Genomic DNA, 13,434 nt, shown 5'->3' on the forward strand with positions numbered 1-13,434 from the left:
CCTATCTATCTATCTATCTATCTATCTATCTATCTATCTATCTATCTATCTATCTATCTATCTATCTATCTATCTATCTATCAAAACAAAAACAATAACCAGCGAGTGAGATCCGCTGCAGGTGAGGGAGGAGGCCAAACCCGAACAGTGTCAACTCAAGTATTCAGATTGTGCCTCTAGCACCACCCAGTGGCGACTAGTGGAAGATTAGGACACTTTCTAAGGACAGAAAATCACTTTCACACCTGCTTGTGTGAATTTTTTATAAGTATGTCAGCCTGGAGTTGTTGAAGAAGAACCAAGACCACAAAATGGCAACCAGTGTCAGAGTATTTTGTGTGTGTGCAAGATTTGTTTATTCGAAGGAGCACAAGGTGACGTCCAGATGCTCGCCACCGCAACACAACGATGTGAGAAGACGGCAACATGCCAAGAGTCTGTGCAAATAGTGCATTTGGTGGAGGCCACGCACACACACGCAACATGCAGGGCAATAGTGACGCTCACTTGCTGGGAACAGAAAAATTAAGAGAAGTGGGGTAGGACGAAGAGGAAAAGAGGAAGAGAAAAAGGAGAAGAGAAAGAAGATGGTGGAGAATGGAGACAAGGAGAAAGACAAAGAGAATAGGTAGGGTAAAAGAAAGGTGAGGGAAAAAAAGGAAGAGGAGGAACGAGAACATGAGTACAAAGGGGAGGTGATAGAGAAGTAGAGAAAGGAGAAGGTGCGATCACTTCATATGACAAACATGCTGAGCACAAACACGAAAGCCACAGAGCCGGAAACATGCTCGTCACAGATTGATGACATCACCCGCGCTTGGATGACATCCTTGTGGGTGGGGCTAGTAGGGCATTAGCCAGTCAGTGCAGCATGTGGGACGGTTCCCGTGACGAGGGCATCGCGTCGGGGTTAAGGCGATGGCTGGAATGTTTTCCCAGAGGACCGACGACTTCCTGTGGGCCGGCTTAACAGTCGATGCACGTTTGGCACTTTGGGAACATGCGAGGAGGCCGAGGAGACGCTAGTGTCTTCTGCTGTTGTCAGTCTAGTTCATGAGGATCCATGGGGGGGTGAGGTGATGTTCCTGCAAGTCCCACCAAAAAGGCCTCAGGTCCAAACCTCCATGGGCATCATGGCCTCCTTGGAGCCAATGGGAGGTAGGAGGTTCTGCTCGGAGAGGAACTGCAGAGGAAACTGCACCACAAAGCCCCGGATCTTCTTGAGCTCCTCCTGAGCTCGGGCTGGGTCCTCCTGGTCCAGCCCCGGCTTGCTCAGGTAGTTCTCAAGCTCCTGGAGGTTGCGCACGTCGCTGGACGGGAGACAGCGGAACACCTGCTCAGGCAACACAACAACCGACATGTCATCATCTTAGAAAATTCCCCCAATTTCAAAAATATTTTGTACCTTCTGGTAGATGGTCGCATTTCGAGCACATATGCTCATCCAGACCTCCTTGTAGAAATGATCGCTGATTGGGTCCGACACATCGATGCTGGTGTCGGTGTGCGCGCCCATTATCGTTCTGACAGACAGACCGACAGAAGGGATGACAGAAGGCAGATCACATGGTCAAAAGTTCCATTCCTTTTCTATAACATTGGGCTCATAGGGGGGGAAACATAAGGAGCCCTGTCCCAAAACTTATGGAACAGGAAATAACATTGTCTGCCGCATCCATCATACTTGAAGCACTCGATGCGAAGCTGCAGCGCGAAGCATCCTGCCTGATACTCCATCCCGTCCATGACCGACGGCACCATCTCCGAGTCCTCCACGATGACGGCCACCTCGCTGTCCCGCTTTCCCAGCATGCTGCGGTCGTTGATGTTAGCCGAGCCTGCGGGTCGTGCGTTGGTTAGCCGAGTCAGCGCTGGCGGCAGCGGCGTGTCTGCGAGCTTACCGATGATGACGGTGTTGTCGTCGGCGATGAGCATCTTGCTGTGCACGTAGATGAGCTCTGTCACCTGCTTGCCCTCCAGCTCGGCGTGCGTCCTCAAGCCGGCAATGGAGATATAGTTCATCCACTGGTCATCCACTGCAGCATCACAACAACAATGTCCCAATCAAAATTCAGATTTTAAAATTATATATATATATATATATATATATATATATATATATATATATATATATATATATATATATATATATATATATATATATATATATATATACATATACCGTTTTTTTTCCATGTATAATGCGCCCCCATCTATAATACGCACTCTAAAAATGGCATGTTGATGCTGGAAAAAAGCCTGTACTCATGTATAATACGCACCCAAACTTTGAGTCCTACTTAAATCCGTAAACGTAAAATTATTTCAGAAAAAAGATCATCTTTGGGAACAACCGGATGTTATTCTGCCGGTCAGTATCACTGCGCATGCGCTAGCAAACTCGATAGCGAAGAAATGTTTCGGATTTGTGTAGGGTACATTGTGACAGCAAACGAGCAGGTGATCGAGCAAGCGTCTGATACGAGAGCATTGTGTTCGTATGGAGCGTGTTTGAAGTGAACAGCAGAGAAGAAAGCGCATCCGTAATGGCGGCCTCCGTATCATATCCGGATAAAAAAAAAACTTTTTTTTGTACCCATGAATAATGCGCACCCCAGATTTTAGGACAATAAATTAGTTAAATTTTGCGCATTATACATGAAAAAAAACGGTATATATATATATTTTTTTTTCCCAGACAAAAGAGAATAAAAATTGTATTGTTAAACCAAAATATAAAAACAGCCACTATCTTAAGGCTAACATACAACGCAAAACACCATAGTCAAGCTAAGGCAATTGGCATTTGGCACATCAGACTTCCTGTCAGGTGACTTACTTTCTCTTTTGAGCTGTGAGATGATGGAGTGCTCGCCTCTGTTCATGGTCCTGCATAGGACAGAACATGAATATGAGCAAAGAGAGGACCTGAAAGGAATCACGCACGCACGCACGCACACGCACGCACGCACGCACGCACACACACACATACACACACACACTCACCTACCTGTAGTTAAAGTGCATGATGGCCTGGATGGCACTTCCTCCCCCGGTGCTGATGTCTCCTTCAAAGCCTGGCAGCAGAGGCGTGACCACATACACGCGGTACTTTTGCCCTTCCCTGAAAGATGAAAACAAATCAGCTTCTTAATACACGAAATATTACATCAAAGCTACAAAAAGGTAAACACATGCAGCGACACGATGAAAATCACGCATAACCTGTGCGCTTTGATGATTCGCTCGGCGATAGTGTCGCCAATCTTGTTGAAGACATGTCTGTTGTCTGCGCAGCTGATGAAGAACTGATTCTGGAAGGAAACCCGCAAAACACACACCATTGTAAAATAAAATCTGTGTTGCCACTGGCAATGGTGACAACTTTACAACGCCTAAACTTAGGCTTGAAACATTTATTTGAGGGAAAGAACGTTCTACCTCGATGTAGATGAAATGCTGGCTGTTCTCGATGACCTTCACGTACGCGTTGTGGATGGACTCTTCGTGGTACTTGATGCCCGCTGACCAGTCACACGCCGAGCGTAGGATCTGGACAGGCAGGAAGTCAATCAATCGAATATCAAAATGCTTGTGAAGTAGTTTCTTAAGGAAGGAAGACAAAATGGCGGCCAACCTGAACTTTGGTGTTGATACATCCAGGGACTTGGTAGCGCTGATATCCGGTCGTGGTGTGCGACTTGGGCAGGAGGTACGGGAAGGATAGCATACGATATTTGGGCTTGACGATCTGACGAGAAACACTCCACGTCAAACCATAAGGCCGAGCAATTCATCGATTTTCAGCGAGAATTTTTCAAGCCGGCCGGACCTTGGTGAAGTTCCATCGCTGTATGAAGTGTCTGGCCACGTCGCGTGCTGCCTTGCCGTGAACCACTGACGAGATGTCGTGCCAGGGCATCCTGGGAGTCACGTGACGGTCGATGAAATCTGGAAGACCAAAAAAAAAATGGGTGGACAGATTGCGCAAACTGTCTGAGGGGAACCCCAGAAAAAGCAATGTTTAATTAAAGCAGTGTCACAAAAAAGCTAACGTGCTAAAAAAATACTATACAAATAGTCCGGTTTACCGTCAAAGGGTCTGTCCAGTTCGATCCAGTCCTTGTGCACAAAGTTGCAGTAATCTTTGCCGTGCCAGAAGCGCGTGTCTCCGCACAGGTCGTCCTGGGCCGACTGCAGGTTCGGCGGCGTCTCGCTCCCTGAAACGCGGCAAAGACGTCCAAGCGTGCATGAGCAAGTGTTTGGATGTGTGAGAGGATTTTTTTTAACTAACATTTTATTGTGCGTGTTTTATTGGCATACGGCACCTAGTACTGTCAAGTCTGGGTCGATTTCATCGTCGCTGTCGGCGTGGGCCAGTCCATGTTTCTGCAGGTGGCGCTTGAGGCTCATCCTGGCCCGCTTCATTCTGCTCTGACCTTTGATCTTGGGCTGCACCACCACGTCATCGGCCGAGAAGGCGGCGTTCCCGTAGCCGCCGGCGCCGCCGCCGCCGCTGCCGCCGCCGCTGCCGCTGCCGCCGCCGCTGCCGTTAACTTGGGCGGCTAAGTTAGCGGACGACGCCTCGGCCTAAGACAATGACAAAATATTGAATGTGACAATTCTGCAAAATGGACGGGGCAGCAATGTGAGGCCACCTGCTCCGTTTGCGAGAAGGTTACGCTCCCCACGTCGGTGAGTCGGTGTTCTCGGTCGTCCCAGCGACCATACGCCAAGTCGATCCCGCCCACGAAGGCCACCGATTGGTCGATGACCACGATCTTCTCGTGATGAGCCCACAGGTAGACGGCGGATGAAACGTGAGCGGGGTGACGCATCACCTGGGCGACAACCGGGGTCACGAGAGAAACAGAAAGAAAAAAAACACACACGCTCACCTTGATGCTGGGGTGAAGGTGGCGTAGCGTTTGCTTGCTGTATCCCGAGTTGATCCCCAGCGCCAGCTCCACTTCCTTGTAGAGCATGACGTAGATGTGCACGCCTTGTTGCTGTTGGCAAAGCGTCACCGCCGAGCTCACGATTGGAATTCCCGCCACCAGACCCCGCCTGCCACCACACTCACCGCTTTACGTCGCAGCAGGTGGTCCAAACGCCAGCGGTTACCCTCCACGATGGGCCTCTTCAAGAAGATCTCTGGACTCAACCTGACATCACGCACACACACGGAATGAGGAGTTTGGTGTATGTGTCGTAGTCTCAGATGGTAACTGATCTCCTCAAACACAAATGTTCCCCGAGATGTGACCACCAAGTGAACTCAGTGGACTCCACGCACGCACGCACGCACCCACCCACGCACGCACGCACGCACGCACACACTAGAACTCACCACCAGTCTGTGATGAAGATTTCTTCTTTGGCCTCCTCGAGAGCATTGGCCACATCTTCCATGTATGATTTCCCATTCACGTACCTGGATGGAAAGACACACACAAAAATGCACAGTATAACTCGACAAAATCACTTTTCAAACTTTCTCATTTTTCAAAATCCACACACACCTGTACACACACGCACACACACACACAAGCACACACACTTCTGCATCTCACAGATGGTATAGTGTTGCCCAGCAGGGGGACAGGTGACAGACAACAGAGGCTCACTTTCCCCCCACTTTGTGTCGTGTTACGTTAGTGAAAACACACACACACACTCAAAAACGCACACACACACGTTTAATTTTCCAGATGGAAGCTCTGGCTCCTTTCGACACGTTTCACAACAAAGGTGAAATAGAAGTGAATGACAAGGCGGTTGCCGTGGTTACCATTTGGCAGGGATGTTCTCCTCCTGCCTAGCGAAGGAGCCGAAGCGATGGTCAGTGAGGAAGGCGGCGCCGTGCTTCCGCACGAAGCCCTCGATGGACTGCCCCCACCAACGGGCGTGTCGGTAGCTGCTGCACTTGAGCACGAGGGACCTGAACAAACACGCGTGGTTGGTCGCCTTCGCGTTGGACTTGGTCGTGTTACGTTCAGCACGCTAGCTGACTCGTACATAGACCTTCAAGTTAACCTTATCAAAGCTAAGGAATGAATGCATTAGCGTTTTTTCAAGATGGGTGTGGCGGTGTTGACCTGGACAGACTGTCGACACGCAGGCCGTGCTGCGTGTCCGTGTCCTTGGAGTCCATCTTGACATCGAACTCCTTGTCGAACAACATCACGAAGGAAATGGCGCCTGAGTCGGGTTTCATGTACAGCAGGAATGAGTCCTTCACCACGAGCCACCTACATATAAACAAAGAAAATGACATTAGAAAAGTACATAGATGCTAACTGTTAGCATTGGGGATTTGTGATTTAGCGTGCGTGCTGACCGTTTGGACCAGCGGTAACACATCTTGCTCTGACCACAGCAGTTGAGTCCGGGGATTCGATGGCCGCCGGACCGCTTCAGAACCATTCCTTCTCTACGAGCACACACAACAATTGAGCGAATTAGAAATTGTGTGTTAACTACAAAATGTCACGATTGGCCGATCCAAATCACTTACAAGCCTTTCGGACCCAAATCGTGGATGAATGACAGCTGGCTGACCTCAATGAACTCCACCTGACAACAACAAAAACAAAATCCGAGCAGAGCGGAGCATAAGTAACCACAAGTTCTATGTCAACACAAGGTTCTCCCGAAACGACAGCTGCTTACCATGCCGTGATAGTTGCGATACGTCGGCATCATGAGGAGCTTGTTGAGGTAATCTTCCAGTTGTTTCTGGAGACAAAAAGCATCAGAGGAACATCAACGTTAGCTAACGTCAACTGGGAGCAAGCCCTCCCGCCCTTATTGACGGACTTTGCGGCTTGACACTTGCTCCTCCCTGACAAGATCATCTCCTCCTCCTCGGGGCAGATTAGGGATGTCCCTAACCTCCCCTGAGGCTGTTCGCCTCCTGATGGTGTGACTGAAAAAAAAAAAAAAAACATCACTTATGTGCAAGTCTATGTCTATACAGATCAGATATATGGGGTGTGAAACATTTTCTGATCCAGATGATTTTTGTCGCTACATTCCTGTAGCTACGTACTGGCGCGTGGGCAGCGGCAGGTTGAGGACAGCCTTGTACGTCTTCAAGTCTCTGTGAAGATCCTGGAAGTGCTTCTCCTTTTTCTTCACCAACCACTTGAACTCGCCGTGTTTCATCTCAATCTTGTAGACTGCCGGCATGGACTGAAACATCACGCATTGCGCACCAAGGACACGTTAACAGATTAAAGTTGAGGCTTGCGTTAGATGAATGCTTGGACTTGGTTGGCACCTTGCTGACGCTTCTCTGCTGGCTGACGTTGAAGCGGTCCTGGGCTGAGGTGAAGCGTTCCACCTCCAGGATCTTGGCGGTGATGGGATACGACAGGAAGGCCGACTTGCAGTCCTTGAAGCCCACTGTGTTGTACACTGCCAGGAAGGGCAGCCCCTCCCCTGTAATGATATCAAACTTAAAGTAGCACTGGGCTGTACAGGACTGTCTCAGAAAATTTGATTATTCTGATAAAGTTCTTTATTTCCTGTAATGCAATTAAAAACACAAAAATGTCATACATTCTGGATTCATATCAACTGAAACATTGCAAGACATTTGTTATTTTAATATTGCTGATTATGGCATACAGTTTAAGAAAACTAAAATATCCTATCTCAAAATATTAGAATATCATGAAAAAGTATACTAGTAGGGTATTCAACTAATCACTTGAATTGTCTAATTAACTCGAAACACCTGCAAGGGTTTCCTGAGCCTTGAAAAACACTCAGCTTGGTTCAGTAAACTAAATCACAAGTATGGGGAAGACTGCTGATCTGACTGCTGTCCAGAGGACCATCATTGACACCCTCAATCCGGAGGGTAAGACACAAAAGGAAAGTTCTTAAAGAGCAAGTTGTTCACAGTGCAGTTTTAATGCACATTCACAAAAAGTCTGTTGGAAGGGGGAAATGTGGCAGGAAACGCTGCACAACCAAGAGAGATGACCGCACCCTTAACATCATTGTCAGGAAGAGTCCCTTTCAGAAACTGGGGGAGCTTCAAAGACTGTGGACTGAAGCTGGAGTCCAAGTATCAAAAGCCACTGTTCACAGACGTGTCCGGGAAATGGGCTACAATAGCCGTATACCCATGGTCAAGCCACTTGTACTGACATTGGCAGTATTGTCCTCAATTGGTCTGCCAATCCCCCTGACCTGAACCCCATAGAGAATTTGTGGGGTATTGCGAAGAAGAAGCTGAAAGACACCAGATCCAACAATGCAAATGAGCTAAAAGCCGCTATTAAAGCATCCTGGGCATCCATAACACCTTAGCAATGCCACAGGCTGATTGCCTCCATGCCACGCCACATTGATGCAGTAATCCGTGCAAAAGGATTCCCAACCAAGTAGTGAGTGCATTAATGGACATTTTCAAATGTTTGATTTTGTTTTGCTGTTATGAATTTTTTTTTTTTTTTTTACTTGGTCTGAGGAAATATTCAAATATTTTGAGATAGGATATTTGAGTTGTCTTAAGCTGTATGCCTTAATCAGCAATATTAAAATAATAAAAGGCTTGCAATATTTCAGTTGATTCGTAATCAATCCAGAATGTATAACATTTTTGTTTTTTTAATTGCATTACAGAAAATAAAGACCTTTATCACAATATTCAAATTTTCTGAGACAGTCTTCTATATCTGACGCAATTGGTCTACGAGAAGTTGGACCCACCTGGCTGTCCGGGCTCATTGGTGGAGAATCCGCCGGTGCTGCTGCTGTCGCCTGTGTCGAGCTCGCAGGCGTCCAGCGTCTCCATGATGCCGCTCATGTCGCTAGCGACCAGTTGCAGCGTGCTGGAGGTCGGCTGGGTTTGACCCAACATGGCTAAGGCTTAGCTGGGAGCCTGAGGCTCACCTGGAGAGACAGGCATAGATGGTGAGGAAACACTTGGACAATCGCAATTCATTGCATTGCAGATTTTTTTTATGATTCACTACGTACGTGATCGTACACCACAGCGGCTAATGCTATAGCCACAAATCAGTACTTTCTTTTACTCCCACTTCCAAAGATTTATGACACTTTTAACAATACAGCTCAAATGGTTGACTTGAGTGAAGTTTGTTCGGAAAACTCACTCCATTCCTTTCCCAAACATGGTCAGCAAACATTTGCTTTCAAGGATAATATACGATCCAGACAGCGTTGACAGCAGTTTAGCACTCATGTTAATTGGGAACACACACACAGAGCGACAGAGCTGAGGCTGCTACAGAACGCATCATCATCACCATCATTGCGCTATCACACACACACACACACGCACACACACACACACACACACACACACACACACACACACACACACACACACATATATATATATATATATTCATTCACTGACCTGAAGAAAGACCATCCTCATCCTCACCTTGTGTACTCCCTCTTCATTCTTTAACGCAGCAAGCCCGCGCACACATACGTATACACACCCGGATATGCACACACAGACCGACGGCGTGTGAGGTGGTCAAGCAGAGTAGTGCGATGTGCAGAGGAGAGAAACCTGACTGGGCAGGGAAGAGACGCCATTGGCCCGTCAGGCTGTCTGAGTGTGCTGGACAGCCAATGAGAGGCCAGCAGGGTTGGAATGTTGTCACTCTACCTGTGTGTGTGTGTGTGTGTGTGTGTGTGTGTGTGTGTGCGTGTGTGTGTGCGTGTGTGTGCGTGTGTGTGCGTGTGTGCGTGCGTGCGTGCGTGCGTGCGTGCGTGTATCTGTGCTGAGCAGGATTGATGGCCAACTTTTTCTTCACATAGCACTAAAACTATTTCGCACATAGGTGTCATGCGCAAGTTCACACGATTACTTTCAGATGGACCAATAAGACGACCCAGGAGCAGAGTGGCCTGGCCACTGACTCATCGTTGACATTGCACATGATGAGCAGAATCGAAATCCCATATGTATCAAGTTTCGCATTGAAATGTCTTTGTGATGAAATGCATATATACATAAAAATATATTAAATAGCTAATATTGGCTGATAAAATCCATCCATCCATCCATTTTCTGAACCGCTTTAGTCCCCACGGGGTCGCGGGCGTGCTGGAGCCTATCCCAGCCGTCATCGGGCAGTAGGCGGGGGACACCCTGAACCGGTTGCCAGCCAATCGCAAGGCACACAGAGACAAACAACCATTTGCACTCGCACTCACACCTAGGGACAATTCTTCAATCGGCCTACCAAGCATATTTTGGGACGTGGGAGGAAACCGGAGTGCCCGGAGAAAACCCACGCGGGCCCGGGGAGAACATGCAAACTCCGCACAGGGAGGGCCGGAGGTGGAATAGAAACCGCACCCTCCTCACTGCGAGGCGGACGTGCTACCCAGTGTGCCACCGAGCCGCCGCTGATAAAATCGGTTGATTAATTTTAATTATTAATCGTCAAAGCCCTAATATGTATTCAGATGACTCTTTTTAGCAAAACTAAGAAGGTTTTAGTTTAGTCTTACGTCTAAAGATCAATAAAGCTTAGTTGATGTTTAAAAACAGATACGATTCATTGGATACAATCGACAACACAATAGGTAGGCTTTCGATTTACTTTGTGAGCAACTCGTACGCAATAAAAGCTGTGACGTCAACTCAAGAATGCGACAATCGATTATGTCCGCAGATCGATAAAAACATTGTTTACAGACGCTGTGATCTTTCTTTATCTCCTAATCATGTCAGGTAAACCACAAAGAGATAAGTGAATCAATCATTCAAGGGGAAAAAAGTCTTCTCATTTGACTTTGCCTTTGGGCACAGCAACAGACTCATACCGGCTGACCGATTAATCGAGTTTAAACCGCAAGATTGTCATTTATTGACATAATGTGAATCGATTTCCGACGACTTCCTCTAAATATTGTCCATGAAACACAAATGGAAGTTTTGTGCGTGCACACACGTCCTGCCCGAGTGTTGATGTCGAGGTGAAAGGTCAGCTTGTCCTCATCATGAGGTGAGGCTAATCTGACGGCAAAAAAATGCCAGCAAAACAAAGCGGCCGCACAAGCATCACATTGACAAGCGCTAAGTGAAACATATGTCAGGAATTCAGCAGCGAGCGCATCACCCGAAAAGGGCAAAACATGGCCGCCCTACCGATTATCTTGATTTTGTATTTTGATTGTATTCTCGCTCAAGGGTTGGAAAGTTGACAAGAGTGCGAGATGCTATATGGCCCAGCATCACTGTGGCAAGAGTCACGACCGGAATTTCACGCTCAACACGTTTGAAAAGTTACAGTCAGGTTGATTGTTCTTTTGTAGCATCAGCTTCTCACTTGTTTCAGTGAGCTCTCACACATATGGAACTTTGTTAAACAACAACAACATGGCGGAGCAACGCCAACATAAATTGCCGCCATTAAAGATTCACAAGCTACTCTCTGTCCATTACATCGACGGCTGATGATGATTATTGATAAAAGGCTGCGCCTCTCACGTGCTCACCTTGAGCACTAAGTGCACAGTAGGGTGGCCACTTAAAACACACACATGCACACCCACAAAGTCAATCTTGCAAGTCACACACAAACACACACACACACACACGCACACACATGATGTAGCTGTACATAACAAAAGTAGCACCAAACCCAGTCTGACACTCAATCAATGTTCATTCAAGAGAACAAGCTGTAGTGGAAGAGCAGGTCTCACACAAACACACACATACGCACACACACACCTTCTTTCCTCACACTTCCTGTAGGCAGCCTTTCGACACAAACCAACCAAGAGGAGCTTGTCGAAATACCGACGGCATCATTTTAAGAATGTAAATGCCCTCTAGACAGTCTGGAAGAAGGGATTATAAAAGTAGAGTAATGGCGCTACCATTGTATTTGTTACGCAGCAACTACAGCTCTCACGGTGCACCTGTAGAGCATCTTCACTTCTGTTTATTTCAGACATATTTGGTCCAGATGTACGAGGTTACTATGGCAACGGCTTTCGGAATTCAGGTTTGCAACCCAAAGTTTGCCAGTCTTTTACTTTATACTTAACTTTATCAATGCCACAACTCATAACTTAGCAAGCTTGCTCACTAGCAATTTGCAGATCAATGTGGGATCTATTTTAGACATTTGTGTTCATAATCGACTACACATTCCAACAGCACTAAAAAATAAGTCATCCCAACACAGACCTGACGAAATAAAAGAAAAAAACGTGCTCATTTCCAGTCAAGAGGAGGAAGTGCGGTGGGGGAAAAACCAGAAGCTGATCACGTGCTTGTCATCCAATCGAGACCCCCACCATCACCACAGCCACCACCAGCAGCAGCAGCATCCCCTGACCTACCGCTCACAGCGGAAGAGCAGGCTCCGCGGTGATGCTCGTGCACGCTGATTAATTGACGCTCGCGTACAAATGCAAACTTTGGCCAAATCATACCCAGGCGCGACACGTTCAGAGCTAGAGTTTAAGATTTATACGTGCACGCGCAAGCACACACATCTCGGAAGCAGGAGCGGTTTACGTTTTACCTCCTCCAGAAGAGAAGAAACTGCTTGAATGAGCTTCAGCGCGTGAGGTAGACGTGAAGACGACGCCTCACTCAATAGATTCGCCGCACCGGCACTTCCTGGTGCTTCAAAATAAAAGCATAGAGAATAAACACGTTCACACCATTACTGGTTTTATTTTGAAAGCACAACAAGTTATCCAGCCCACAAATAACATATTTCACCCGTTGTAATGCAAAATACATAAAATACAACGGATTTATAAATAAACTCTGAATATTTTCAACAGAAGCGTTTTCTTTTGAAAACGGGCATATGAGCGATGGAAATGGTTTAAATACTTACATGTAAAAGGTCCCAAAAATATACATTTGTTTTAATAAATCAAACCGACACATGATTACGTAATCTAGTTACATTTATTTTAATATCAGTCATTGCTTACAAGTCAAATAAAGTTAACCAGTTATTTTTTTAAAATCCGCCTGAAAATGAATACTGCCAATAGTAGGTTCTATTTATATAGCATTTATCATATCGAATGTAATGAAATTAACATACATATTAATTTGTCAACAAACAATAAAGGCACTTTTAAAAGAAACCTCTCAAAATACCTCAAAGAAGTCATCAGCAGCACAGTGTGCTTTGTAGCGTACCGACGACGTCCGCCCGAATATTGTGACACCTCCTTGAAAGCAAACAGGTGCCGTGTACCTACGTCGCCTTATGGCGTACGTCACAGGCAACGCACACACGCAGGCGGAGAAAACAGGAACAGTCTGCATTCCAAAGCAGCTCGACATTCCGGATCCCGCCGCCCGGGAAATGAGAAGACGACGACGCGACAACAATATTACTACAATGTTTTCATGCCTTTTGTTCTCTGAAAACAATTTCATGGGCCGTGCATGGA

General features: G+C 46.8%; 1 protein-coding gene across 1 annotated transcript; it reads right to left on the reverse strand.

Annotated features, from left to right (window-relative positions):
• Nucleotides 1-330: 330 nt before the first annotated feature.
• LOC133143463 (phospholipase D1-like) lies at nt 331-13,298 on the reverse strand. Its single transcript, XM_061265349.1, has 27 exons — nt 13,136-13,298; nt 12,540-12,643; nt 8,725-8,907; nt 7,283-7,443; nt 7,052-7,194; nt 6,820-6,928; nt 6,673-6,738; nt 6,518-6,576; nt 6,341-6,433; nt 6,099-6,251; nt 5,792-5,941; nt 5,351-5,434; nt 5,084-5,165; nt 4,899-5,009; nt 4,659-4,841; nt 4,329-4,590; nt 4,092-4,220; nt 3,833-3,951; nt 3,638-3,751; nt 3,442-3,552; nt 3,226-3,314; nt 3,011-3,124; nt 2,840-2,889; nt 1,902-2,036; nt 1,685-1,838; nt 1,406-1,523; nt 331-1,333 (listed from the first exon to the last, which is right to left on the reverse strand). The coding sequence occupies exons 3-27, from the start codon at nt 8,873-8,875 to the stop codon at nt 1,109-1,111; spliced, it is 3,165 nt and encodes a 1,054-aa protein (XP_061121333.1). The 5' UTR covers nt 8,876-8,907; nt 12,540-12,643; nt 13,136-13,298; the 3' UTR covers nt 331-1,108.
• Nucleotides 13,299-13,434: the final 136 nt, after the last annotated feature.

This window comes from Syngnathus typhle, linkage group LG19, assembly GCF_033458585.1.
Source record: "Syngnathus typhle isolate RoL2023-S1 ecotype Sweden linkage group LG19, RoL_Styp_1.0, whole genome shotgun sequence".
NCBI lineage: Eukaryota > Metazoa > Chordata > Actinopteri > Syngnathiformes > Syngnathidae > Syngnathus > Syngnathus typhle.